Source organism: Aplidium turbinatum, chromosome 3 (genome assembly GCF_918807975.1).
Source record: "Aplidium turbinatum chromosome 3, kaAplTurb1.1, whole genome shotgun sequence".
Lineage (NCBI taxonomy): Eukaryota > Metazoa > Chordata > Ascidiacea > Aplousobranchia > Polyclinidae > Aplidium > Aplidium turbinatum.
Genome location: NC_137474.1, coordinates 9,630,688 through 9,658,667, shown reverse-complemented (window position 1 = coordinate 9,658,667; position 27,980 = coordinate 9,630,688). Strand labels below are relative to the sequence as shown.

The following is a 27,980-nucleotide window of genomic DNA, read 5'->3' as shown; positions in this document are numbered from 1 at the left end:
ATATAATTAAAAAATCAACTCAAACGTTTTCGACACGTACGTGTATCCTCATCAGGAATTACTTAAAGAAGATAAATCTGACTAGGCACTATATCTGTAACGACACTCCGGACTCAAAAACACAAACTGAACAAGTGATACAAGAATGATTACAAGTAAAATATACGGTGGGAAACAGATCACATAAGGTGTAAACTACAGTACAGACATGTGACAAACAAGTAGAACACACACAAAAGGAACGATGAGCCACAGGCGAGTAACTGCCTGTTGAGAGATGGATTGTTACGTTTGATTCTTAAGGCTTCCATGATCTTGGTCTGAAGTTCAGATCTGCCTTAATTTTAAATTGGTCGATCGAGACATTGTCAGTGCACGTTACACAAGAGGCGACGTGCTCTTTAATTGCACTTGTTTTGTCTGTCTATGGTTCAACAAAGCAAATTCTCCACCAAAGCTTTAATAAATGTAAAAGTAATGTAAATTCACTGTTTTTTCCCCCCCGCTGATTGTGAAGCTATGTCCACTGAACAGTTGCTAATTTTCTTTCGATTTGTCTTGCGCACTTTTGTTTCATTTATTTTTTCATTGATGCAGTTTAACATTTCATTTAAGTTTTCCATACCAAATTTAAAATTCAATCTTTTACCCTAGTTGCCCCAGGAGTTGGACATCTACAAAATCCCTACTTGATCCCGGATGGTCCAGACGCCCAAATCAGGTCCCGCGGCAGTACCACAAGGGACCACAAGTACGATGATGTGATGAAATTGAAATCATATTGACTTTCTTCACAATGTAACATCGATGTCTTGCCTGAAGATGTTAAATCAATGTAAAAAGAACAGAATGTCTTCCAGCGGTATCACTTTGATGGCTGTGATTGGATTTTTTAAACAAACTCTATACGTTACCACACTTGCCGTGGGAAAGCAGTGCACGCCACCATGCATTTGCTAAACAAAGCACAACAGTGCTTGTGTTATGGAAACATATTGAGAGAAAAAGCGGTAAAGACATCGACATCTTCTTAACGTTAAAATGCGTTATCACAACACAAGCAAAATCCTTTCCAATGACGAATCCACTTTGCAATCTATGGTGGCAGCATACACAATGCCGCAATGTAACTCCGATTGTTATTACAGGTACGGCACCCTCCTTTCTAACAGAGGAGATGTGTTGAGAGACGCCAGAATGCAGAACATAAACAACCAGGAGCTGTCGGGCACTCAAAACAGGTTAGAAACGTCATCATAACCTTCCTTTTACAACTCTGTGGTTTCTTTTGTAGCTCTGTCAACGGATATGTGACCTTTTCACCACTTCTAACAGACGGTTTTTGTGGCCGTGTAAAAGTTGCATGAAAAAGTCAATTACAAAACGGATATACTAATGTTGAGAACGATGTGTGTAGCTTCTACTCAGCTTTGTATTCAACCGATCACGATAAACGTTAATTTGATGTTTAGTTCATCTTATTATCTTTAGTTTAGTTTTTTGTTTGAAAATCGTGTGGAAAAGGTAGTAGTGAAACTTGTGCATGATAAAGGTGTAGGGTTTTGCCTAACTTACTGTCGTAATTTGGTTATAAAATAAAAGGATAATTTAAAAGAATATTGAGACTCTAAGTCTCTAATTTAAAAGTATACTTTAGAAGGATAATTTAGGCTTCTGGCTGTCTAGTCTAGGGGTATGACTTCCTACACAAGGCAAACGAATTAAATAGAATCATACATTTTATTGTTTATCAATGTTACAAGTTTTAGTATTCGGGGAGTTGAGAAAATACCTAACTAATTTAATTTATTGAGACGGGTGTCGGGTGAGTGACATTCTCCCGGCGTGAATTTAACCTTCTCGTTCTAAAATTCAGTCCGTTCGTTTTGCTAGTCAAATTCCGAATCAATGTCTGAGTGTTTTCATTTTTCAATTCCCCGCTTATATCATAATATCCCGGTAGAGCCTTTTCATCAATAATAGCTATCGTAAGAATCAAGGGAAATGCTATACCGGTTTCATAGTTATGTCGCATTAGAAATACAGATGTGTTGAGCTAGATTCTGTGTGAGTGGCGTTTGTCAACAGGAAGCTTGACTTATGTTCTGTGAGAACGATAGGTTTTGAATTTGCAGCATTGAAATGCATTTTGCAATACTGATAAATTTCGGTTAAATGTTAAAATATAAATTTGTTATTTAAAACATGGTACATGTTACACACTTCCCTCCTTACGGCAAAATAACAGGTAATTCATATCACAATAAGCGGTTATACAAGATGCAAACTATGTACAATTGTACAGATGTGTGGTTATAAGATACTTTACAACAAAATTGACAATTGTAGGCTAACAATTGCTAGGGGAAGACACATGACCCCCCTCCTTTCGTGGGATGAGGAGATTGGACGCACACATAAGTTAACAAGTAGTCGATAACGTGATTGCAGGGATAACAGTCGTTTATCATGAAAGATAAGGCGATGTCTTAAGTTCCCTGGGAGCCATTTTGGCTTAGTAGGTTACGATATACAATAATTGCAGGACTGTAATAGGCTACAGTAGTTGCGGTTACAGGGGTAACAGTCGTTTATCATAAGAGATAAGGCGATGTCTTAAGTTCCCTGGGAGCCATTTGGCTTGGTAGGCTACGATATAGGCTACAATAATTGCGGGACTGTAATAGGCTACGGTAGTTGCGGTTACAGGGGTAACAGTCGGTTATCATAAGAGATAAGGCGATGTCTTAAGTTCCCTGGGAGCCATTTTGGCTTAGGATGATATACACAAATTGCACTTGCAAGATAAAATACACAAATACGGTAGGCTAGGCTATATGGCAGGTGAGTGTCCTTGACTGTTCATGCTCCGCGTCCGAGGAGATAGGCTTGACACTCATAGAAGCAACCATAATAATAATAGAATAGCGGTAAGCTACGCGTGCGCGAAGGTTGTGCGAGACTGACATGGCGTTCATGAGAGTAATGTCTTTGAGGACCAGATATGCTATGCAGTTCAAGCATGTTGAGTTCGAGACTATGACAAGCAGTGCTGATGAGCAGTTCAGTCTATGTCTGTTGACAGATGATGAGCACGACATGGGAGTGGCCAGCTTGTAAGGTCGCAAGCTGTAAAGCAGACGTTTTGGGCAGCTGGATGCTGGATAGACAGTGCAACTGTGGTGCACGTCGATGTGTCGCAAGCAGCAGTGCTTCTTGTGTGAAGAAGGCTTGGGTGCGTAACAATGCAACTACGCGTGGTGTCGCAATGCAGCAGTGGACATGGGATTGACCATGTTGAAAGGTAACGATGCAGCTTCGGTGCATGTTGGCGACTATGAGGTTAGCCGAGTTGACGTCGTCTGCGCAGGGCTTCTTTAAGTAAAGGCATCTCTGAATAGAGGCATCTCGCATGGAGGTAAGTTGATGAGAGTCACCGTGTGGTGGCGATAGAGAACTCTGTCGTGTCATCCGTCGTAGTGCTGTCAGTCTCTCAATGTCTCTTGAGGTCTCTCAATGTCTCTCGCATCTCGTCGTAGCAGCAACCTTGTCGCGAGGTGGCGCTTCTGCAAAAAGCGATACAGAGTAGCATTCGCAAGGTACATGTAACAAGTAAGGTACGTAGGCTACACGGTAGTATAACACAATAACAAAATATAGCATAAAATTGTTCAAACCACTAGGCGACATGATTTAATCATGGCGGCAGATGCAAGCTTATGTGTGAAGCTATTAAAATGCGAGAACAGGCGAGAAATAAAGCTACCCTTGTGTAAGTTGGGCTTGTGGGGTTTCTCCCCCGTTTTCCTGTGTGGGTTGACGCTGGGATTGTCTGCGCTGTTGTATTTTACCAACAGATGATCGCAGGCTTTTAGCGATGGCAGGAAGATAGTACTTTAGCGCTACAATAGTAAGAACAGCACTCCAAAAGAAGGATAAAAACAGCAGTACGACTAGCAATGTATTAATAAATGGGCTTGTAATAGAAGAAAGAATTTGAAAAAAAACATTTGACATCACTTGGCTAAGTGTCGATGACACGAATTGCATATCTGCGCTATCGTCGCCATTGATGTTGGACTGTAAGAAATCGTGCATGCGTTCATTGTCAAGTTGAGAAGCACTGATAGCGATCAGGATTGATTGCAAATCTTCGAAACCGTAATTTGACTGGTTGTATAGGGATTCGATTTCAAGAAAATCTGGGGAGTCAACCGGCTGAGTTAACGGTGCAAGGTGGGCTTGAAGCAACTTAATTCTTTTGTGGATGTGTGTTAGTGAATAGTTTTCGTAAAGGTAAAATGCCTCACCGATGCGGAACGTAAGAATCTTTCCAGGCATGTATTTTTCTAGAAGGTGGACTCCAGGGTAAGCATTTCCGTCTCTCATGACTTGACCGGTCTCTTTGGAGCCATTGTTTAAATATTCTATTAGCGGACGTTGAGAGTAATAATTACCATATCGCAAGTTGGGAAGAATGGTGCCGTTTATTCTAATGCACGAAATTTTTGTAATTAAATCTCCCTATGGGTAATAGCGGCATGTGTTCCACCTAACAGGGCAGAAAGTGATTCACCTGGATATTGTTTTGAAATAAGATGATACAAGGTGGTGAAAAGAGATTGAATTTGGCATTCTAGAAAGTGAATCTCGTTGGTTTGTTTTTGAAGAAATTCAGTGATAGTGTCAGACGCTTCCTGTAGCAGGCGAGTGGGGACCAAGCCTAGTTTTCTTCTAGTTGTGGGGTTAGCATTTTTTTGTTTTTCCCATAGTGTCATGAAATTCAATGGAAGAAATATTAGTGCAATTTAGCGGTTTTAATATTAAGCCAGCTACGTCACACAGCGCATTTTTTCCATAACAAGAGGAGGTTTTTTTTGGACACTTTGCCTGTTGATGAAGACTGATTCCCAGATCCTTAACTTCTATACGGTATGGTTGTAGCGATTCGGAGTGGAAATGCATTAATAGAGTATGATTACCCATTGGTGTTGTTTTTGGACAGTTTATGCGTGGTGGGACACTCCAAACGAATCGTCTGGATCCGACAGTGCAAGAACCCCGATTAATATTACATTTAGACATTGTAGCTAAGGCATTAAATATGGTGTTTGTTAATGGGTCGTAACGGGCTTTGGTTTGAGTAACTACTGAATTTAAAGTCTTCCCCTCGGTAGTGGTAGGCCATTTGTATTCTAATTTAACTGGGTTATGGGTGCCCCACATATTTTTAGAGATTTGTTTTAGGGAGCCTATATTGGTAGCGTGATGTGCTTTTGTCCAATACCAGCAGCTACTACTGGATGGCGGTGTTACTGATTTTGTTGTCTGATGATGGGTTTGTGCTCCGAAAAAATAGTGCGTGGTTGACCATGTTGTTTCAAAGATTTGACACGAGTGAACAGTTAGCGGGACATAAGCTGCAGACGGATTATATACTTCAGCAATACAGCTGTGTACTGAATTATGTTGATGTTTGATGCATCGTATCGGTTTTTCTATAAAATATTCAGCTTCTGTCAATTGAGGTCTGCACAATTGAATTTCTATTTCCTGTGATTGGCCAAGCGCCAAAAACCAGAGGCCCAGTAATGTATAGACAATTAGACATACATCATGCAACGTAATCACTTAACTTTGCAGGTCTGTAAATGACTCTTCCTCTGCGGCTGACGTGTACTGGTAGTTTCGATGGGCGTGGAGAGTGTTGTTTGTCGTTGCGTTCCGTGGATGAAGACGTGACGTTTGTCTTCGTTGTTCCAACGTTTGGCGTGAGCGAGTTGGATCGTGCGGAGTTTTCTGCAAAGGAATCGAGTGTAATTAAGTTTGCTAGCCCAAGTAATTCATTACTGTCGTCTGATGTTTCCTCATTTCTGTTTTCTTCCAACAGATGTTGTGGGAGTCTGGCTGCTTTTAATCGGTCAATTGATACCGAATCAGATTTACCGTTTATTGCTAAAACGAAATACTTTGACTTTTTTTCTAATACAAAATAGGGTCCTCTATACGGCGGTACTAACGTCCCTGCCTGCAGGTCGGTTCGTACAAAAACGTGCGTGGACTGCCAAAGTGCATTGTCGATGTATGGTTTCCTTGACGTGTTGTGGTGGCGTGTTGCAGTGTACCTTAAATTTGACATAATTTGCGATAGTTCAGCGGCATAATCTGATTCTTTGTGTGGTGGCGCTATTTCGTCAAAAAATTCACCTGGCAGCCGTAATTGAGTGCCGTACAGCATTTCTGCTGACGAACATTTTAGGTCCTCTTTCACAGAAGACCTGATGCCTAGCAGGTTTAAGGCTAGATGGGGGAACCAATTAGGGGTGTCTGAGCATGCTTTTAAGGAAGCTTTTAGTTGCCTATGGAATCTTTCTACCATGCCATTCGCAATTGGGTGGTAGGCGCAAGTTGTTGAATTTTTCGCTCCTAGTTTTTTACACATTTCTTGCCACACGTGAGATGTGAATTGTGCGCCTCGGTCCGTTGTTACAATGGCAGGGCAGCCATAACGGGCGACCCAGCCCAAGAGGAAATGATCAGTAACTGTAGAGGCCTGTATGTCTCTTAGAGGTATTGCTTCGACAAAGCGGGAAAATCTGCAAATGCATGTTAATAAATAGCGGTAGCCATGGCTTTCGGGAAGAGGGCCGACGATATCTACATGTACGTGCTGGAATCGTTCTTTTGGCTGCTCAAACCTTTGAAGTGGTGCTACATTATGACGCGTTATTTTAGAGCGCTGACAAGGGATGCAGGAGTTACATCGCAGCTTGACGAAATTGCTCAGTCCAGGCCATATAAAACGACGAGATATCAAGTCTTTGGTTGCTTGAAATCCTGGGTGCGACAAGTTGTGATAAATGTCAAAAACAAGCTGTCGGTGAGGCGTTGGTACGAGTGGGCGGAAGTTTCCTAAACTGACGTCACCTTTTAGTACAACATTGGTGCCTGATAACGCCCTGTCTTCTATCACCATGTTGTTATGCGACTTGTTGAGAAATTGACTTATAGAGGGGTCTGTGAGTTGGTCCTTTGCCATTTCTACATAGTTAAGCTCTCCCTCTGGTAATTGAAGTGAGTTAATCTCTATGCGTGATAGTAGGTCAGCGACGTGATTGTCTTCGCCTGGAAGATATTTAATCTCAGAAGCGAATTGGGAAATAAAATCATAATGGCGGACTTGTCTCGGGGTCATTGTGTTTGGCGGTCGGTGGAATCCAAACGTTAGGGGTTTGTGATCAGTAAAAATTGTAACTGATCTGCCCTCGACATCATTTTGAAAATATTTAACGGCGAGGTAAATGGCCAACAGTTCGCGGTCATACGTACTGTAGCGCTTTTGTGCGGGAGATAGATTTTTGCTAAAATATCCGAGGGGTTCGCATACCCCGGCTTCATTTACTTGCTGTAATACAGCGCCAACGGCGACGTTAGAAGCGTCGGTGTTTAGTTGTAGTTCCGCGCCGTGGATTGGATGGGATAGAGCCGTAGCGTTAGAAAGCTTTATTTTTACGTCTTCAAACGCTCGCTTGCCTTGGTTAGTCCAAGGGACAGCTTTTTTGCACTTTTTTGGGTGATTACCCAGGTAGTTGTTGAGCTCTCTAAGAGTGCTGGAGCAGTTAGGAATAAACTTGCGGTAAAAATTTAGACAACCTAGAAATTTGCGCAGCTCGGTGATAGTTTGCGGCAGAGGCGTGTTTCGGATTGCTGCTGTCTTGTCGTTTAAAGGCGAAATGCCTTCTTTGGAAATGTGATGGCCTAGAAAATCGAGTTCTGGTACGCCAAACACGCTTTTCTCAGAATTTATGTTTAGACCATATTCATTTAGGCTCTCAAACAATTTTTTTAAGTGGCAAAAATGGTCGTCGTGCGATTTGGAAGCGATTAAGATATCGTCTATATAGGGAAAGCAAAATGGCAGTTTTTCTGTTACCTCATTTATCAGTCTTTGAAACACTGAAGGGCAATTTTTGAAGCCAAATGGGGCGCGGTTGTAAGCAAAAGAACCTAAAGGCGTGCATATTGTTGTTTTCTCAATAGAGTCGGGGGCCACTGGAATTTGAAAAAATGCGTTTGTTAAGTCAATTTTAGAAAAAACTGTGCAATCACGTAAATTGTTGCGAAAGTCTTGCAAGTTTCTCAAGGGGTATCTGTCTGGTTTTGTAATATTATTTATTCTTCGGACATCTGAACATATACGTATTTTTCCATTTGCTTTTGTGACCACATGAATTGGAGAAGCCCAACTAGACCCAGAGATTGGAAAAATGACTCCTTTCTCTTGGAGGCGAATTAATTCTGCTCGAACCTTTTCGAGCATTTCTGGGTGAAGTCTGCGTGGCTTGCTAAAAATTGGTTGCGAGTCATTCGTAATAATATGCAATCTGTGTCGATGCTTTACTGCTTTCGTACAATCGAATTCGGCTGTTAGCGCAGGAAATTCTGCCAATAGGGTGTTGTAAGTATCTGCGTGTGAAGGGTTTGCGTTGCGTGAAACGTGATTTACTGAAAAAGTTTTGATAGAGTTACGTGCCAATTTTTTGTTAGCGATGTCAACGGTTATTTCGTTCGCCTTTAGAAAGTCGCAGCCTAAAATTCCTTTATTGATATTGCACAAGTAGAAGGTTTGGTTGAAAGTTTTCTGCAGTCCGATATCTATTTTTGCTTGAATCAATCCATAGCATTTGATGCTTGGTCTACCAGTTACGTCGCTAAAGTGCATGATTGGTTTACGCTTAGTTTGACGGCTGTTGACTGGCAGAATTGACACTTCCGAACCGGTGTCGATTAGAAACGTAGACCCTGTATTTTTGTCGATAACATGGAGTAGGTTTGTGTGGTTTTCACAATTTTCCTTCCCAACAACCCTACTTATTGTTGGGTAAATTGCGCGTTTTTTGGAAAGGAACAGTTGCCTTCGCATTTTCGTGCTCTGTAACCGAAGCGAGCGTGGTAAAAACACGGTTGTCTCGGATTAAACTGCGCCCTAAAACCGCTTTGATTTGGCGAAAAGTTAGATCGATTCCCGTTCTGTTGCGAAAAATGTCGATTCCAAACCCTAGGTTTAGGTTGGGAAGGCGTATTTCGGTAGGGGGGTTGGAACGGTTGTCTCGGAGACCAATGTGAGAAAGAAGCGCGCGGGTTATTGCTTGCAACGTTGTGGTACGGAGGCGTATGAGTTGTGCTCTCTTGAAAATTTACCATTGTCTCCAATTTTTTTGTCAAAGTTGAAAGTTCTTGCTGGAGATGATCATTTATCAGACCTTGGCGAAGGTTTTCCGCGTTCGACAGGTTGTCTTGACCACAGGCGTCGTTGTTTTGTTTAATTAGAAATATACTATCTGCGATTTCCGCCAGTTGATCGACTGTTTTTTCTTGTAAATGCCCTGCCAAGGCGACGCGTACGTGACTAGGCATTTTTTGAATGAAAAGATTTAAAAGTAAATTTTCGCAATCCCTACCGAAGTATCCAATCTGCCTAACGAGCGTTTTCATCTCGCCTAGGAGGGTGGAAGGTTTTTTTTTTTCTAATTTCAGGTCGGTCAGCAGCAGCTGCAGCTTTGACGCTGTAGTCTGTTCGTAGTGTTTAATCAGTGTTTTTTTTAGTTTCGTATAGGGATGTGCATCTACGTCGTCAAAGATGTGGTGCACCAACGCAACCTGCTCCTCGTCAAGAAATTCTAAGGAGTTAGTGAACAGATGTTCTTCATTAGTTATATGGTTCGCTGCCGCTTTTGCCTCCAGCATTTTGAACCACAGTTCCGGTTGATTAGTGTAAAATTTTGGGAGAGTTATTTTTTGTCTTGCATTAGCCAAATACAGCGACGGGTCATTTCTAGAAGTAGCAAATGTTTCGTTTTCTGTATTAAAAAATGCGTTGTTAAGCGTGGCGTTTGGGGGTTGAATCGCGGTCTGCGACATCGGTGGCGGATCGTGATTTTCCCGGCCTGATTCCGGTGAGCTGGTTGTCGCGTTTTCGTTGTTCATATCCGTGTTTGCGGCCGAGTTACGCGGTTGGGCGCTTAGTACAACAGCGGTCGTAGGCAAATTAGTAGGTGAATTTAAAAAAGATGTAGTTGCGCTTTCTGAGGAAAAAGATGTCGAATTTTCAGGCGTTCGAGGTAAAATTGATGTGTTTTCTACTACCGTCACTGGGTCAGACTGGTGTCTCGTTCTTTGGCGGACGAATGGAAAAAATTTGCCAGTCGCTTTTAAAAATTTGGACATTGGATAAAATAGCCTAAATATAAATATTAATACATTACCGTTCTTTTGGTTCCTCTTTGTTTCATACACAATTAGTTACCGGTACTTACTTACAAGAAAAATTCTTCCCAAAGCAGAAAGATTTGGAGAAAAAGCAGAAAGATCAGCCATGAAAGATTTGGCATGTAAGCTCTGCCATAATTTCTATTTCTAACTTAAAAATGCACGAACTCACCAATCTTTTAAAACCTGTTAGGCCTACACTTCGCCATCCCGGACGAGCCCCCAGTGTAGGGTTTTGCCTAACTTACTGTCGTAATTTGGTTATAAAATAAAAGGATAATTTAAAAGAATATTGAGACTCTAAGTCTCTAATTTAAAAGTATACTTTAGAAGGATAATTTAGGCTTCTGGCTGTCTAGTCTAGGGGTATGACTTCCTACACAAGGCAAACGAATTAAATAGAATCATACATTTTATTGTTTATCAATGTTACAAGTTTTAGTATTCGGGGAGTTGAGAAAATACCTAACTAATTTAATTTATTGAGACGGGTGTCGGGTGAGTGACATTCTCCCGGCGTGAATTTAACCTTCTCGTTCTAAAATTCAGTCCGTTCGTTTTGCTAGTCAAATTCCGAATCAATGTCTGAGTGTTTTCATTTTTCAATTCCCCGCTTATATCATAATATCCCGGTAGAGCCTTTTCATCAATAATAGCTATCGTAAGAATCAAGGGAAATGCTATACCGGTTTCATAGTTATGTCGCATTAGAAATACAGATGTGTTGAGCTAGATTCTGTGTGAGTGGCGTTTGTCAACAGGAAGCTTGACTTATGTTCTGTGAGAACGATAGGTTTTGAATTTGCAGCATTGAAATGCATTTTGCAATACTGATAAATTTCGGTTAAATGTTAAAATATAAATTTGTTATTTAAAACATGGTACATGTTACAAAGGCATTCAAACCACTTCCGAGCAAGCAAACGCAACCTTTTTGCATCGTTTCAACGTCGCCGCACGGAGCTTTTATACTCTCTAGTTGTCTCATTGAACTTGTCTGTTTCCTAACAGCACCGTGTTTCATTGGTCAACTTTCTGTCACATTATAAGAACGAGATTTAATATTTTTGACTAGACCCTGGACTCCTTTTTACATTGATTTAACGTCTGCATACGTTGAACTAAAGTAAGAAGGGCTCTGGAGCGAATTTTACAGCAAAAATGAGTAACTTGTTTACTATCCTGGTTCCGTTGAGTGAAATATTATTTGCACAGGGTCATATTGAACGATCACTCAATTGAATCCGGATATTTTCATGTTGATTTTTTATTACCAAACGTTCAATCAATCGTTGGGAAGACATGAAAGCCTCCCGCCTACCTAATGATAGTTGAAGACAACTTCAAAGCATATAAAAGTGATAACAAAATTCGTGATTCATTCTTGGACCCTGTCCATTCCCCATGACAGAGTCACAGCCTGTTTTAGTGTTAGCTTTCATTTTTCTTGGCGCGGGCAGCAGCAGACCTAAGCTCAAGCACTATTTGCATTTATGTTTCTCGCCAACGAATCCTTGTAGCAATTTGATTTATAACGCAAATATTGATTGCTGTGAAGCATTTTAAGATTTTAATTAAACGACTTCTTCAGGCTGGCTATCTGTTGAAAGATGTTTTGTAGGTTTTTAGAGCACCAGAGCCCTTCTTATTTTTGTTCAACGTATGCAGACGTTGAATCAATGTAAAAAGGAGTCGATGGTCTGGTCAAAAATATTAAACTTCGTTCTCATAATGTGACACAAACCAATCAACAAAATACGCACTTTCAACTTTGTTTAAGTGATCAGTATAAAAAGCAGCACGGGTATCGTTATCCGGTGACAATTCAGTCAGCAACTGACTTTGATGCAAGATAGACTTTGTTGACTTACAACATTTCTGCAGCATTTGAGCAAGGTAGAAGCGCTATTGCTTCTTGTCTCAACGTTTTTGAAAGCCTTGTTTCAGAAGTTGAGACTCAGTTACAAATTTTATCCATGTACAAGCCGATGAATATGTTTCTACACTTTTTTTTAATTTCCTTTTTATTATCGCCTCACCATAAAGTTACAAATCCGAACAATTTCAACATGTGCTTCTGTCTCCTGGCATTAATCGACCAGACAAGCAGTTCAACTAATGGTAATTAAACGTGCAATTTTACACAGCGCGATATACTACAAATATAAATAGGGGTTTAATTCAACGAATAGAGCTCATCACCAAGTAGCAAAACTTCAGTTTTATGCTGTTTCAACATTTTATTATGTAAAAAAGCTACTTATGCTGATTGGTTCATTAACAACTTGGTTGTAGGTTGAAACATGGGGAAATTCCTCTTGCAGTGGAAAGTTATTATTTTCTACTTTACCTGGGTTTGCAGACACAGCTGGAGCGGTGAGCAAGAGGAGTGCAGTACCAACTTTGGAAGAGAATGTACTCGTCCGCAGCATCATCCGATTGTGTCGCCTTCATCCAATTCAGCGAAGAGAAATTTCGCCGACGGAGTCCAGACCCCATCCGGGAGCAATCCTTACTCCACCATGCCACCTCCCTTATCACAGAAGAAAAATACAAAACCAAAGCACTCCGACACCATGCCCCCTCCCCCGCCTCGCCGAGCCCCAACTACAAAGCTAAGTAGCTCTTCTGAAAGTATTCAGCAACCTCGTAAATTGTCCACCCCGTGCAATTCATTATCACCTGCACCCCCCCGTGCTGACATGCACCGTCACATGTCTCTTCCCCTGGTCAAACACCAGCCCAAGACCGGTTTAAGTCTTGGGATGCAGGACAGTTCTCCTGAGGAAGAACTTCCCGTTGTTCCCCCACCTTTGCCTCTCTATACTCCCCAAGCTTTGACCACTAAAGACGTTTATCAAGAATCTGTTGTCCGAAATTCAGTGGCATTTCCAGCCCCACCTCCCCCAGATGTGTTGTTGTATGACACAATGAAAAATATGGGTTCCCTAAAAAGAGACCAAACTGACAATTTTCTAGATTTACCGCCTCCTCCCCCTACACTGTAATCTTGGAGGGGAAACCCAGTCAGCAAATTGGTCCTTTCTCACATTGGTTCAACGCCTGCAGACGTTGAATCAGCGTAAAAAAGGACCGACTCTCTGACTTGGACTGTTATTGTATTAATTCGAAACCTTTAATCCACGTTAAAACGCGCAAGTTAATAATGATTTCTCAAATCTTTTTATTTTCTTCAACCTATTGCTAACTATGTGTAAGTGCAATGTTGCGATTTATGGCCAAGCGTTCCGGGAGCTAGTTTTCGTTGTGGTTTCGGTGAGTTAGCTTAGACCATGCCAGAAGCACACTCCATGACTCATGCGAAAACTTGTGACAAATTGTTTTGTTAATGTATTGCATAAAATGAGCGTCTAATCACGTTAAAACAACCACAAAACAGCGATTTTGTAGCTGATCACTTTATGACCGCTTATCACTGTCTCGGTGACTGGAATATTTATGAAAACCGAGTCATTTAATATGCATCACAGTTACCTGCCGTGACGAGCATTTTTATTCATTTTCTGATGACTGTGTAGTAAGTTTGATATAATTTTTTTTTCAAGCTTAATCTGGTTCTGTACGTTAAAAGCAAGTCCAAGCGGTGTTTGCTTTGCATGAAAACCTTAAATTTTTCTTTTTCCCATCATCTTCGTGTACTTACCAACAATCCAACATAGGCTTTTTTGGTAAGTCATGAGTTTTTCAACGTAAGCTGAGTGATGTATTGTGACCTTATATTAAACTGTGCCAAGTGTTGTGCAGCATTTGTTTATGTTGTCAGTCAGAAAAATTACATCCATCATGAAACGATGGAGAGTATGCGGCTTCACTATTCCAATTCAATTGACATTTCCTATACGCCGTAAAGCAACGATTGTCTCTTTGAAGCCATGTCGTCTTTTGTGTGCCTTTGACTGGCATATCCGTGCTGAAAAACTACCTTTGTTCATTGATTAAACGTCACCAGATGTTTAACATTATGAAGCAGCTCAACGTGACAGGGTAAGTCCGTTGTTGACAGCAGCCAGTATTCTTTCATAGCCGAAGCATTTCTATTCATTCTAGCCATGTATTATTGTATATGTATCTTTGGTGAAATTCTCACTGATTCTATTCTCACTGATTTAAAACCAACCTAGATAACAAAATCCGTCATTTTAACGTTAAATCAATGTAAAAATGACGGATTTTGCCGTCTGGGAAGTGTTTTCATTTCAATGCGTTCGGCGTTTTATTGGCGCTCTGTTAAATAATAGGTTTCTGGTATGCAACGCAGTTTTAATAAACAAAAGTAAATCTTTGCAAAGCATTTTTCGAGTTTTGTTTTTGTAGTGGATACAGCACAAAGCGAAGTTAGCGAACACATGTCGCACACGACAGTGGAAATTGCTTACGAGGCAATATTCTAGTATATTCTACGACGGATTGTGTTTCGCTTAACTTTGTAAATCAATGTAAATATGACGGATTTTTCTATCTGGGCTGTTAACAGAAAGTCAATTTTAAAGGTGCATTTTACTTGCTGGCATTTGGCACAATTGACGTGTGAAGTGGACTTTAATTGTTGCTTCTCAGCATGTTATCACAAGACGATTGTCCAGAGCACCATGCACGCTCTTGCATTTCCGTTAAACTTTCAAAGGTTGGGAGAAGGTCAGTAAAGTACTGTAATTAGAAAATTCTGTTGCATTTGGACAAAACAATGAAACTGCAACATCAGCATGGCAATTGGCAAACCAAGTGTTCAACGTCATGTGTCGTCGCCGTACCCTGACAGCAAATTGAACAATTTTTACATTGATTTAACGTCTGCAGACGTTGAAACAGTGTAAAAAATTTGGTCATATTTCAGGCGACTTGGAAATGTTATCAGATCGCAAATAGGTCAACAACCAGGAACAGTTTTATTTACGTCAGATGCAAGCCAAAAACGAACAGAAGCAGTTGTACTTACGGTGACGTCACAGTAGCATTTCAACAAACAATAACAACTAAGTCTTTCGACTGTCAGATTCGAAGTGTGGCAAATACAATCACTGCAAGCCTTAAGGGCCGACTGTAGTCGAACAAACGTAGAGTAGGCCAGAAAAGAATTATGTGTTTCATGTAAGAAACTCGGCCCGCGCTAACTTGGACTAAAAATAAAGGGTATGTACAATACGACCTATTTTCGTATCATGAAAACATCAATCAGATGTCAGAATACCAAAGTGTGTCCTGTCCAAAAAATGTCAAAATGTAACAGTTGAATAACTGAGTTGGACATAGAACATTCATTACATTTAAAACTACCTATGCAGAAAAAGAAAGTGAACACACTTTGGTTTTTAAGTGATAACCTATAAATTGATATACGGTAAACGGGGTGGACTACCAATGGCCACACACATGAAAGAAAACTAATCATTCAGAAAAAGCTATGAATTATGGAAAATAACGTTTTAAAAATGACATGTTGAGTTGTTGACTGTAAACCACAAATACAAAATATAATTTTTATTCAAATTTTTGTATTGCATTTAACGATAGCCTACGGTTCACTGCCAAATACAACACTGCAACTCAGTCTGCAAAAGTTACCTTTTTTTACATCGCATCAGTCTCTTGAAAGGATAAATAGCAAACTTTACTGACTAGGGTACAGTTTAAATGAGTTAATTTGATAGAAACTTTAAAAAGGTAACCCGTTCGAACAACAACACTTCTTTCAATGATCACAGTCCTTAGTAGCAAAGACATTGCTCCTCACAACACCCCAGGCAGCCAATCAGTCGTTTTTTACATAGATTCAACGTCTGCAGACGCTGAATCAACGTAAAAAAAACGACTAATTCGCTTCTCACAACACCATTCTGTCCTGGCTTCCTTCTCTGTTCATTGCCATCCCTCCAGCCACAACGTTGCGATGCTGGATCATATCCTCCCTCCGCTGTTCCAGCACCCTCAACTTGCACTGTGCCAAGTTAAAGGTTAACCACTTGTTACGTTGGTTTTGCGTTGTGCATAAAAAAGCCTTCAAGCTAAGTTTCAACGAATAAACTAGGTAAGAAACACAGAGTGTTACTGAATTGACATGTTCAAATTTATCTTAAACGCCACACAAGTGCAGCTTCGTCAGTACATTTCATTCTTACCAAAGAATAGAGTTTTCAATAACATTGTTTCTACATCACTTACGTCTAGCAGAGCATCCAGATCCTTCCACATGGCGATTTGTTTGGTGTTGCCTTCGTGGTTTTCTCGAACGTTCTTCTGCTGGTCACGCAAGCTCTGCATTAAAGTCGGTATATCAGCATGGGCAATTGGGCATCCTAACAAACTCATGGTCATCAGCAATCACTTGGAATGATATAAAATTGAAAGATAAACAGAAAGAATCCTGAGAAACTTAGGATCAACAGCCGAATTAATAAAACACTTTATGCAACGTTAGCATTGATCAAGCATTCTCACAAGTTGTCAATTTAAAAATCTAATTGCGAAAAAGCCAGATAAAGCTAAAGGATATAAAACACCATAAATCGACCACCTTTGATAAATTTTCTTGCTCCTGTATCTTTTTGTTGTATAGTTCTCTGTAGGATTTCTTCTTGTCTCCACTTGTGTATAATTTCATTTCGTTGTTAGCTCGATCAAGCTGGCTGTGGAGAATCTGTGAAAGGACAGAAAACAATCAGAAACAACGATAATATTTATTGTCATCATTGAATAATATGAATATACATCATAATCGTAGGCTTATGAACCAACTGAAAATCAACATTAAAACATGAACCCTTTTGCACAGGCTATAACTATTCCACAACTATAACATTAGATTAATTTCTTACTCTGTATTTATTGTTATGAATAGAACGATTCTTTCTAAACACAATCCAAAGTTTTAATCCTGTGCAACAAGGCAAATACCTTATGAACAACATAACTCAATAACAAGTTGCATTAAGACACCTCTTCAGAAAGAAAGCCATGAGAACATTGACCCACAGTGAGTAGCCGCTTTCTTGGATGGGCGTGTCGTGATAGACAACGTACATTTTTAAATATCATAAAATGTCCTTGGGGGAGAGATTTCAAAACCGTCATGTTGTGTTACACGTTGGCAAAATATGTCATATTGGGGATGGAGAAAAGCAAGAAAATGACATCATAATATACTTAAACGGCCCATCATTGTAACTATCCAAAAAAAATGATCATTATTTTTACCGTACAAAGTGTCTTTAGCAAGAGCTAGTACTTGCCGTACTGCACGTAAAAATCCGTAACAATAATAGCAAATCTAACTCCACGCACCGTACACATGGCCTCCATGTAGTGGTACCGGCTGTCGTGGTTGGCGCACTCCTCCCTGAGAGCACCGACCGAATGCTCCAGTTGGGAGCGGTTCGACTCCAGACCTGCGGCCGCGCTCTCGTACTGGGCTTTCCTTTCTTCGTATTCTTGTGAAATTTCCTGGTGAGATGTTGGAATTTGTTAACAAACCTACGCTTCCAGAAGAAAACTAGAAATTATATGTTGATGGGACGCCAGACAAAAAAGTAACAATATTGTCACAGTATCACCACACCACTGCCAGGGTTCACTAGTCTTCAGTTGGTTGCCTGCCAATTGAGTTTATCACTGCTACCACATAATTCAACTTCAAATAAACGTAAAAAGAGCGCAGGTTTTACCGACCTGGCGTTTCTGACGTAAAGGACGCAGTTCTTTGATAACCGGAGCCAAAAGAGTCTTCTTCTCAACAATTAAATTGTGGAGCTGTTGAACTGTGTCCGACATGTCATCCAGCGTCCTATGCTTCATCTCATCAATCCCGCTTTTCATCGCAGATACTTTTTCAAGTTCATCTTGAGTATCTCGGAATCCTTTGAGACACCAAGTTGTAAAATAATTTTAAAGTTTTGGATCTGTCCTTTTTATTTTCAATAGCAGACCTACCTACAAGATATGAGCACTGAGCAGCCTAACTGAAACTAAATTACTTAAAACTAATCAATTAAAAAAAACATCATTGTGATAAAAAAAAAACAACAATTACTTTAAAATTGATATATATATTTTTTGTTTATAGTTCACCTTATGCCACATGCCTATAAAGCCGAGTAAACTTCACCAGGCATAGCATAATGTTAATTTAACATAAAAATACAAAGAAATAAATCAAACGCTATCGGCTTCCGTACAGTCTACATCAAATTGCTGGAACAATAAGGTGGGGTAGAATACAGTTCGTTCAGTATTAGTGGCCCATGTAAAGCTAAACTGCATGACCTTTACTACAATTAGGTCGGCTGTGTGGCCAAGTGGTGAGAGCGTTCGTGCGACGTTCTAAAGGACACCGGTTCGACACTCACATTGAACACGCGACTGTTTTCTGGAAGACATGCTGGAAGGTGGACGCTACTCTTACCTGCTGCTCCCTTTTTGTTTTCCATGGCCACCACCCGCCGGTTAGTTTGGTCATTTTTGCCTTCCACTTATTCTAAATCTTCAAACACTAAGCACAACACTTAATGCGACTAAACTAAATAACCCAAGCTACTGTAACTAGCAATAACGAACCTATATGTTCACAGATGTCAAGCTAAACTCTTACCTGCTGCTCCCTTTTTGTTTTCCATGGCCACCACCCGCCGGTTAGTTTGGTCATGCATCTTCTGTAGGATGGCCTCCGTGCGGCTCAGAACGCCGTGCTCGGATCGAATCTCAGCCAACTCTGCCCTGTGCTTCTTGTATTGAAGATTTTTCGAACGCAGTTTGCCGACGTAAGCTTTGTACTGCAGAAAAACCAGTTCAGTTTGTTTCTACTTCTGACCATCACAACGAAAATAATGCTTGACAAACATAGCAGAAGTCTAGAAAAAGATAGAAGCAACAAAGCGCGAATGTTATAACGTGTTTGATATCGAAAACTTTAAAATTTGGCACGGTCGCAACACTTTAAATTTTTAAAAGAATGTCGGCTGCATGTGCATAGCCGAGTGATGAAAGCCTGGAACAGCAATCGAAAGGGCGCTGGTTCGACACCACTCGAGAACATGTGACTGTGTCTTCGGCATGACACTTAAAGGCATGCCTAAAGGTGGACACGAAGATTGGCTTCCTTGCCTTCCCGTCCATTTAATTTAAACCACCAGGCGTAAGCCAGGATACGACAAACAAAAATAGAAGAATTCTAAAAAATTAGAAAACGAAGATAAATTTTTTCACATTTCTTACGTCATCACCCTTGAGAACATGGCCCCCAAGCTCATTAAGAGCTTTTCTCTTCTCCATCAGCTCTTTTTCAAGAGTAGAAAGCTCCTCTCTTTTCGTCTGGACAGTCCCTGCCAAAGTCTCTTTCTTGTGAGATAAAATCGAAGCCTGCAGAAAATAGTTACAAAAAACAGCAAAAATTAATGAAAGGAGGTGGATTAGCAAGGGACAACAATATCTGGATCTTAGATGCCAGCGGTGGGATGGCGCAGCGGATAAGGCGCTCGCTTTCTAATCATACAAGCCTGGTTCTACTGCCGGCTCAAGCTGGTTGTTGAAAAGCACCGCTCACCTCTACCCAGGGTGTAATAAATTGGTTGCTGAAGGAAAGGCAGCCGAGAAAAAAGAACTAGCCAGTGGCCACCCTACTCTCGATAGTGCCGATAGCTTAGTATACTGAGAATCTTATCTTCTTATCTTGGATCAAGTCAGGGACTTGCCTTTACCTTACCTTAGATACTAGCTAACGCCACGTGGCAACACTGCCACAAGAAATTCAAACATTTTGTGCCTTACATTAATTTGTATCAAGAGCTGTGTATGAATCAACAATCAACCTGCAAAACTTTGAATATTACAGTTTCGTAAGAATCACATAACATTGGAACCGACTGAAGACGTTGAATCAATGTAAAAAGAGGGCGGACTAGCTGACTGGAAATTAGTGGAGAGTAATGAGTTACTTGTTGTCTAAATAGAGCCAGCTTGTCCTTGGCAGGGTTACTCTGCATCATCTTCTTTTCAACGAGTCGATTTACTCTTCCAACCGCATCATTAATCTTCTCCTCCAGATCCAATAGATCTCGTTGAGACATCGGCTCCATTCCGATGCGTTGTAGGTTTTTCAAAGTTTTTTTCTTCGTTTCTATTTCCTGGAAAAAAAAAGATGAAAAAGACAAGCTTTTAACCCAAAAAAGCAATTTTTTTTTAATATTAAGAATTGTTTTAACTTTTAAACAATCATGAAAGAACGTATTATATTCATAAAAATACCAAAGCAGTTCGAGTCTAAAAAATATTTAAAAGATGGCATAACAGCTTAGTTTCAAACAAGCCATTAGCCATCTAATAAAAAAAAATACACGAGCAACATGGTTAGCCTGAAATGGGCTCAAGTTTAGCTTGAGGAGCCTGTGGTATGAACCAAAATTGTTTTGTTTCTCGGCAGCCGATTTGGAGCAAGAATTGACATTGCTACAAATCGGCTGCCGAGAAACATATTGTTGATTGGATGGTCTGAATGGCTAGCGTGGAAGCTACACCGTTATGGTTGGCGAATCGCAGCTGCTCACTGTACTAGTGAGTGCTCAGCCTTGTGCTGATAGCCGGGAAGAACGCCCCTTTCTTCACAAAATTGTTTTGTTACTTTTCCCAAAAAATTGAATTTTTTTTTTTTTTTTTGAAGAGGCGTGACGAAACTAGTACTGCACATACGCAATTGCACATGAGTTTCAAGCATGAAACAAAATTAAAATTTTAAACATCCATACCTTTGGTAATTTCTCTTGAACCAGATAAGTGTTCAATCGGTTATCTTCCTCCATTCTCTCAACGAGAGCGGCAGGCGAAGTGTCAGTTCCCGTTTGCTTCATTTCATAAACTTGTTGCCTGTACAATGGTCACGTGGTTGGTTTACGTCATTCCAAAACGGTTGATGTTCCGTTGCTCTTCCAACATTACTTAGTTTTTCGAACAAAGGGAATAAATTTGGAGTGAAACAACGTGATATCTACCGAATACCGATATCAAATGTTGCATGATCATGACCATCAAAGTGGTTGATATGGCGTGTATGACTGGATTTTACCAATAATGCAAAATCTTGTCATTGCTTTCAAGAACTTCTTTCAATTGGTCTACGTAATAGCGACAAACAATATAGAGCAAAGGTGACAGAAATCAGTCAAATCGCTATTCTGCCGATAGGAAAACTTCTAATTGATGAAATTATTGTGGAAGACGCATGTGAAAACTTGCCTAAACCAGAACCACCTTTGCATCAATGAAAATCGTGAAGAAAAATTGAAGTCACTTGGTTTGTCTAAAGTTTCTTACTTCAATCTTTGAAGCCTTTGTTCAGCTGATTGCATCAATCTTCTTTGTTGCTGAATTTTCTGTTGAATTTCTTCACCTCTTTCCTTTTCTTTCCTCATCCTCTGAGCCACCTGAAGGACATCAGAGAAGTCCGGAGTCCCTTCTGCTTTCTTCCGTGCTCTTTCTACTTTCTAAGAAATGTCAACAGTTCAGATCGATTCTTTAAATCACTTTCACAACTTTAAATCGATAGCAGAAAGAAAAAATACACAAAGTTAACATAACGTTAAAAGCATGTGCTATCGTACAAAACACTGGACCAAGGTTTTTGCTTCACCTAACTAAAAACCAGTGTTTTATCTTGATGTAAGTTTTCGTGAGATCAAAGGAAACAACGTCTCACTTTCCTCAATAACCTCAAGGATCATCTTCACGTTACAACCACATTTTTTTTTTAATACAGTCAAATACCGGGATAAATGGAAAGAACCTCGTCCGCCCCGATAGCTCAGTTGGTTAGCGCGTGACTTTGTGAACGAAGAAGCTTCAAGATCAAGCGGCGCCGGTTCGACTCTCGGGGTGTGTGCTTAAGCAACACACGTTAAGAACTGCTTTCCATTCAGCAGCACCTAATGAATGGAATAATTCCCCGGATACAAGACTTCAACAGTCGGAAAACCTCACTCTGTCAACCTCGGTAATCGGCCCTGCGTCAAAAACCTCTACAAGAATGCGAAACTACCAGAAATATGTCAGTCAGAGGATAAAAAAAAATAAATAAATAAAAAAAAATAACGGTATGCACGAACGCCTAAGCTTGGAACAGCATGGTATACAAAAAAAGAAGTTTTTGTACAGTCACTAAAATATAAAACCAAATAATTTGGTCTAGTCACAAAGTAGAAACAAACTGCAGGGATGCCAAAAAATGCAAGTGTTGTGTCATTGTGCGTGAATTAAAGTATCTCATTGAAACAATACAGCAGAACATCTGTCTACTGTATACTCCTCGAAGAGACACATATTCAGACAACCTTACCCTCGTTAAATTTTCTTTCTCATCCTCCATCGTTTTAATATCAGTCTTCACTTCACTAGTTCCATGGCTCTGCTTCTGGAGCTCCGTCAGCTCCTTGTGAATTCCAGAAAAATGAGCTTGCAGCTCAGTGCACTGTTCATAATTATAATCATTAGTTGCGTTGAATGATTAATTATTACGACGAAAACAAGTGCCGTGGTAAACGATCAGATAAGACCGTTGTGTAAATGCCAGCATTTTAGACATTAAGTAGTCTACTTAGAAAGTCATAAATGCAACTTAGTGATATATATATTGAATTATGCTAAATTGATTTTGTTCTTGAGTTAAACTTCAGGGCAGGTAGTGGAAACAAAAAACAATGCAGTGAAAAGCATATTTCTCTTGCATCAATATAGTAAAACCACAATGTATCAAATACACGGCAAAAAATTGATAGTACAGTCAGTAAAAGACACTGCGGGTTTGACCAATTGCAGTGCCTTGTAAGCCGATCTGTTTACTTGGTATGCATTGCCATTTCATTGATCCAAACTGTTAAATTTTGAAAGAAAACGTTTCGATAATAAATTTCAATTTGTCTACAATCAATCTGCACAGTCACAAGTCATGGCAATCAAGAAAAACTCCAAAAACGAAAAACCCAAAGACATGATGTAGGCTGTTCAACCAGCATAAAAGCATTACAGGTATTATGGTAAAAATAATTAACAAACTGATACCTTGGCATATGCCTCTTGCATGTCTTTATCAGATGCATCATGCAGCAACTCATCCGGAATCTAACATATGTAAGGAAATACTTCATATCACAGCACAAATTAAAGCACATTTAGATGCAGTTTCCAGATGAAGTACATTCAAGGTTATTTATTGTTAACATCTATTGAAGTGCTTAGAAAATCAATTATTATATTGCCTCTCCAAGATATAAAATTTCTTGATAAAGTTCGATGGTGAGAAACATCTGTTTTCTATAAAATGACTTGTCATACTTTAGCTATTCAAATAAAAAGAGAGCAGTATTACAGCAAAGAGAGATATATTACAGCATATTGACGTAAATACCACAATATAAAAGTAAAACAATTACCATATATTATATATGCACTAAAATATCAATCTTACCGATAACTTGACCAAAAATCGTGCAAGATAAGCTCGTGTTTTCAAAGACTTTATATTGGTGAGAATATAAAACAGAATTGGATGAATCACTGCTTTCTCCCCTAATACTATTCCTTGTCGGAAATCTGACACATCAACACCCCCAGGTGGATGATACTTTAAGGTTTTCAGAAGCATCAAAGTTCGGTGAGCTCTTGTATCAGAAGCCTCATCTCTGTAAAATATCAACATCACATAATTGTTACAAATAACTGAAAAATGTATCTGACAAACTCAAGCAACTTTGATGTAATAATCTTGATCGTCATGAAATGCAGTTCAATGGAATTCTTCTGTCATAAATCACAATTTATTAAATAAATTTTACAATGTTCAGTACAGTACTAAACAATCATTTACACTTACCTAATATCTCCTTTATGCCTCGGGTCAATCTCTGCAAAAACATCATTCAACAACTGAAGTAGTTGTTCTGGCCCAAAGGAGTGAAATGAAATCAAATTTAAGCTTCGTTTAAATGGTTCCTTGTTCAAAAGCTCAACAATCAGTTTGGCTTCTTCAGTCATAGTGCAGACTTTACACTTAAGCAACTTAGCCTATTGTATGGTTATAAGAACTTCACTTTCTGTGAAACCAACATATGTAATTAAAATTTAATATAAAAACAACCACAATCAGATCAAGCCTTCACATGAGTGTATGCTCAAGTGTATTCACATGGCTGATGATCAAGGTAAGCTGAGCATAACAATTATTTTTAACAATCTTTAAATTATTAACATCTCTGATAAACCAAATTTAAGATGTGTCTTCTAATAAACATCTAAATTCTAACAACACCATGTAGTTGCAGTCACTGTTTCAATGTTTCATGTTCAGACTAATAGATACAAAAATTGTTTTTATGTATTTAGGCAAAGCCCACAAGCGTACAATAAGAAAAACAATTCAATGGAACAACATACCGGTATGTTTTATTTAAAAAAAAAATGTTGACAAGTTTGTCTGTGATACTACAATAAGCTAGTAAAATTAATTTTATGTGAACAAAAAGAAACTTTTACTGATGAAAAGCAAGTGGAAATAAAATTCTTCATAAGTAATTAAACTAAATCAAAAGCAAAAAAACTTTGCGTCAATACAAAAAATTTGTTGTTATTGCTTTGAGATCAGTAAGCGGTGCAGATTAATAACCTCAAAAACTTTGTAGGTAGGCCTACCTGGCACATCAATATTAAGGTTACAAACTTACAATTTGATACTGCTTTTTGAACTAGGCTGATTGCCAATTATACAGCTTGTAGCCATTCCAAACATAAGAATATACTTTACTAACGTTTTTAAATCTGTTCCTCAACATCACAAAATTTAAATTACTATATATAGTCAGGTTATCTTACTACTTCTTTGTCTACATTCTACAAGCTACTACATTTTCAGTGTACAAAAAATCAGCAAATCAAGTCAATAAAATATTGAAGGTGAAAATTGTGATGATTTTATTAAAATATCTAATTATATTTTTTGCCATTGTAGAAATATTAGAATCAATTTGGGTACCGATAGTACATGAATGTTTTTAGGTGCTATTCACAAGTTGGTCAATCAAAAACTGTTTCAAGTATCTGTATTTTTTATGCTGTTACAGTGTTCTCATTATCTCTTCTAAGGGCTTATCTGCCATATGTTATTAGATATTATTAATAGTTATTGTTATTAGCAATTCATCATCTTAGCCATTATTAGTTATAAAAATGTACGCAGAGTGTTAACCTGACTTAACAGCAACTGTATTATGTCCAATAGAATGTTGAAAAAACAGCTCAGTGCATACAACATCAAATTTATTATTATGATTATATTATTATTAACTGCAACGCTATGTCTGAAGAAACTATTTGCCAGATGTGAAGACAAGATCTTTGTGCTTTTCTTGGTCATAAAAGTTTATATTATATAGTCCTTGTGATCACTTTTTTCAAGCACTTCTGAAAATTGTATTTGTTAACTTAAACAGTTTCTTTTTTTATTAGAATGATGTTTTCATACTTTTAAGTGTGTAATAAATTGGTAGTATTGTTGTGTATATTAAAATTACAATAGTGCACTTTGTGATTGCTGTTTCAATTTCAAAATGAGTCCAAACACCACTGTCATTCTGACGGAATAATTCCACACGATACGCCTAATAACAATCTGTAAAACAACGTGTAGTAAATAATGCCAGTGACAGCAACAACATGCAAACTCTGATAAATGCACCTTTCATTGACATATTTATTTTTATGCCACTTAAAAGTCAGGATGCCATTTTTTATTTGGCTGTGGCTATATTTACACTATATAGTGTAATAATAGCCTCAATAGTGTTGCCAGAAAAGGATTTCTGCCCTAATTTGAGAAACGTTTAAAGCTGTTGAAAGCAAAAACTTGTATTTTTGAATTCTTTTTGTCCTAGGCCAAGATCAAAACTCTAATCTTATTCCTAACTCTACGCCTTACCTTTACCTTCCTAACTTTAATCTTAACTCTAGCAACACCTGATTGTAACCATGGCATTAAGTGTGGAAAAATAGCCACTTCCTTTTTATTTATGTTTTTGTAAAACACAGATTTTCTGAAAAACATTCTTTGAAAACCAAAAAACAAGTCACATAGTTAGCATAAAAAGATATAACTTACATAAGTTGTGATAACATTATTGATAAATAAACGGTTAAGTTTTTTCTGCCTAATTATTTTCAATTGCAAGATATTTACAAATTTATAGAATCAATCAATCAATCACTGGTTTATTTTTTTCTCAAATTATCACGACAAATACATTGGTACATTACATACTCACACATCAAAAAAAGTTCAAAGCCTGAAAATCCAGAACTGGAGTCAGGCGGAAAAATCTTCGTGAGGCATTTGCTTAAATCCAGCTGTTTCACGGTATGGTAACCTGTCCTATAGTGTATTGGGCTCAATGTGGTTTCTATGAAAAACTAACCGCATTGTTTGTATGAAATGCTAGCCAAAGTTGAATATAATCAATTAACTACTATCAATCAAAAAAAATATAGTCCAAATTACAATTACATAGGGTAAATTTCACGCATGATATCTTAATCTTTATCAAATGCAATTTTACTTGTTTTGAATAAAATCAAACTGCAAAGAATCATTGATGAACAGATATTCAAACATTTAGTTGTTGTAATTGAAATGTGTAATTGATAACATTTGGAAGTAGCCTAATTTTAAAATATTAGAACAATGTAATTAAAGGCTACAACACGGGATAAGTCACGTGTAGCTTATTTGTGGCACCAAGCCTCAAACACCGGATCATCTTCTTATGTGCCCCCAGCTTACCACCCTGTGCAGCTAGTGGGACCTTTCAATAAAATATACAACTGTCGCACAAGAATGTATCGATCTGTGGTGTATCAACCAAATTTAGAAGACTCTATAGAAGAAAAAGAAGAATACAGCCAAATTATAATAAAATTTAAAATTTTGAAGGTGTAATTGAAATGCAATTGAATCGAAGACTGTGCAATTGCTCATGTAGCGATTCATTATTTCGTCAGACTCTGATGCACACCAAATCAACAACCTGAAGATGTCGGAACTACGCCAATAAAAAAAAAACGAAAAGTAAAGGTTTGATAAAGCAAAGATTTGAGACTGAAGGGCTTTCCCAAAAAAAAATGGGCTATTTTTTATTAGCCTCTTTTTGCTAATTTTGTTTCCCAATGATCTTGTTTTAGACGCACAGTTTGTATTTAACCATGAGCTAATTATCAAATCAAAAATAACCTAGGCCTATAGCCTACGCTAGGGCCTCTAAGAGAAATTTTCACTAGGTGTACGAAGAGTCATTCTGGGCCCCCCTCTCACTCCGGGCCCCCTTTGTCTTGGGCAAAAAGTGTGATGTTTGCTTAGGGGTAGCCTATTGCACACCACACAACATTTTACTGCAGAATTAGACATTTTTGCGCAATAATAGTATCAGGCTGCAATAAAACTATTATTTAGTGTTTTGTGTTGTGCAATGTGCATATCATGTGATCTGTCCCTCGCCAATTTGTGTATCCTGCATTGAATTCGTGTGTCAGTTGTTGATGGTGCTGTTGAGAAGTATCGCTTATTGTAGGCTACATTTTTAATGTAAAATTTTTTTATTTATTTTTTTTATTTCTCTTAGATGTAGCTTATAAATATTTCTGAAGAGGACACTATGTGGTGTCGAAAACGTTGG

General features: G+C 38.7%; 2 protein-coding genes across 2 annotated transcripts in view; one reads left to right on the top strand and one right to left on the bottom strand.

Moving 5' to 3' along the window:
• The window catches only part of LOC145766925 (uncharacterized), a 38,717-nt gene extending 24,142 nt beyond the window's left edge, over positions 1-14,575 (top strand). The window contains exons 17-19 of the mRNA XM_082578633.1: positions 655-751; positions 1,149-1,241; positions 12,632-14,575. Coding sequence (XP_082434759.1) covers positions 655-751; positions 1,149-1,241; positions 12,632-13,277 — 836 coding nt within the window. The 3' untranslated portion in view covers positions 13,278-14,575. The remainder of the gene's footprint in view (positions 1-654; positions 752-1,148; positions 1,242-12,631) is intronic.
• Positions 14,576-14,925: 350 nt separating this feature from the next.
• On the bottom strand, positions 14,926-24,352 carry LOC145766931 (intraflagellar transport protein 81 homolog). The gene is made up of 14 exons (XM_082578639.1): positions 24,137-24,352; positions 23,732-23,945; positions 23,326-23,385; positions 22,604-22,735; positions 21,586-21,755; positions 21,021-21,138; positions 20,214-20,402; positions 19,495-19,638; positions 18,872-19,052; positions 17,953-18,140; positions 17,569-17,727; positions 16,802-16,924; positions 16,450-16,542; positions 14,926-16,225 (listed from the first exon to the last, which is right to left on the bottom strand). Exons 1-14 carry the CDS (start codon positions 24,295-24,297, stop codon positions 16,112-16,114), a joined length of 2,046 nt encoding a protein of 681 aa, XP_082434765.1. The 5' UTR covers positions 24,298-24,352; the 3' UTR covers positions 14,926-16,111.
• Positions 24,353-27,980: the final 3,628 nt, after the last annotated feature.

What these genes read in the sequence shown, in the direction of transcription:
- LOC145766931 (XM_082578639.1), bottom strand. Translation starts at nt 24,297, where the DNA reads ATGACTGAAGAAGCCAAACTGATTGTTGAGCTTTTGAACAAGGAACCA. An exon ending in AGGCATAAAGGAGATATTAG is followed by an intron (nt 23,946 to 24,136) that starts GTAAGTGTAAAT and finishes GATATTTTACAG; the next exon opens with AGATGAGGCTTCTGATACAA. An exon ending in TTCAAGAGAAATTACCAAAG is followed by an intron (nt 20,403 to 21,020) that starts GTATGGATGTTT and finishes TTTTTTTTCCAG; the next exon opens with GAAATAGAAACGAAGAAAAA.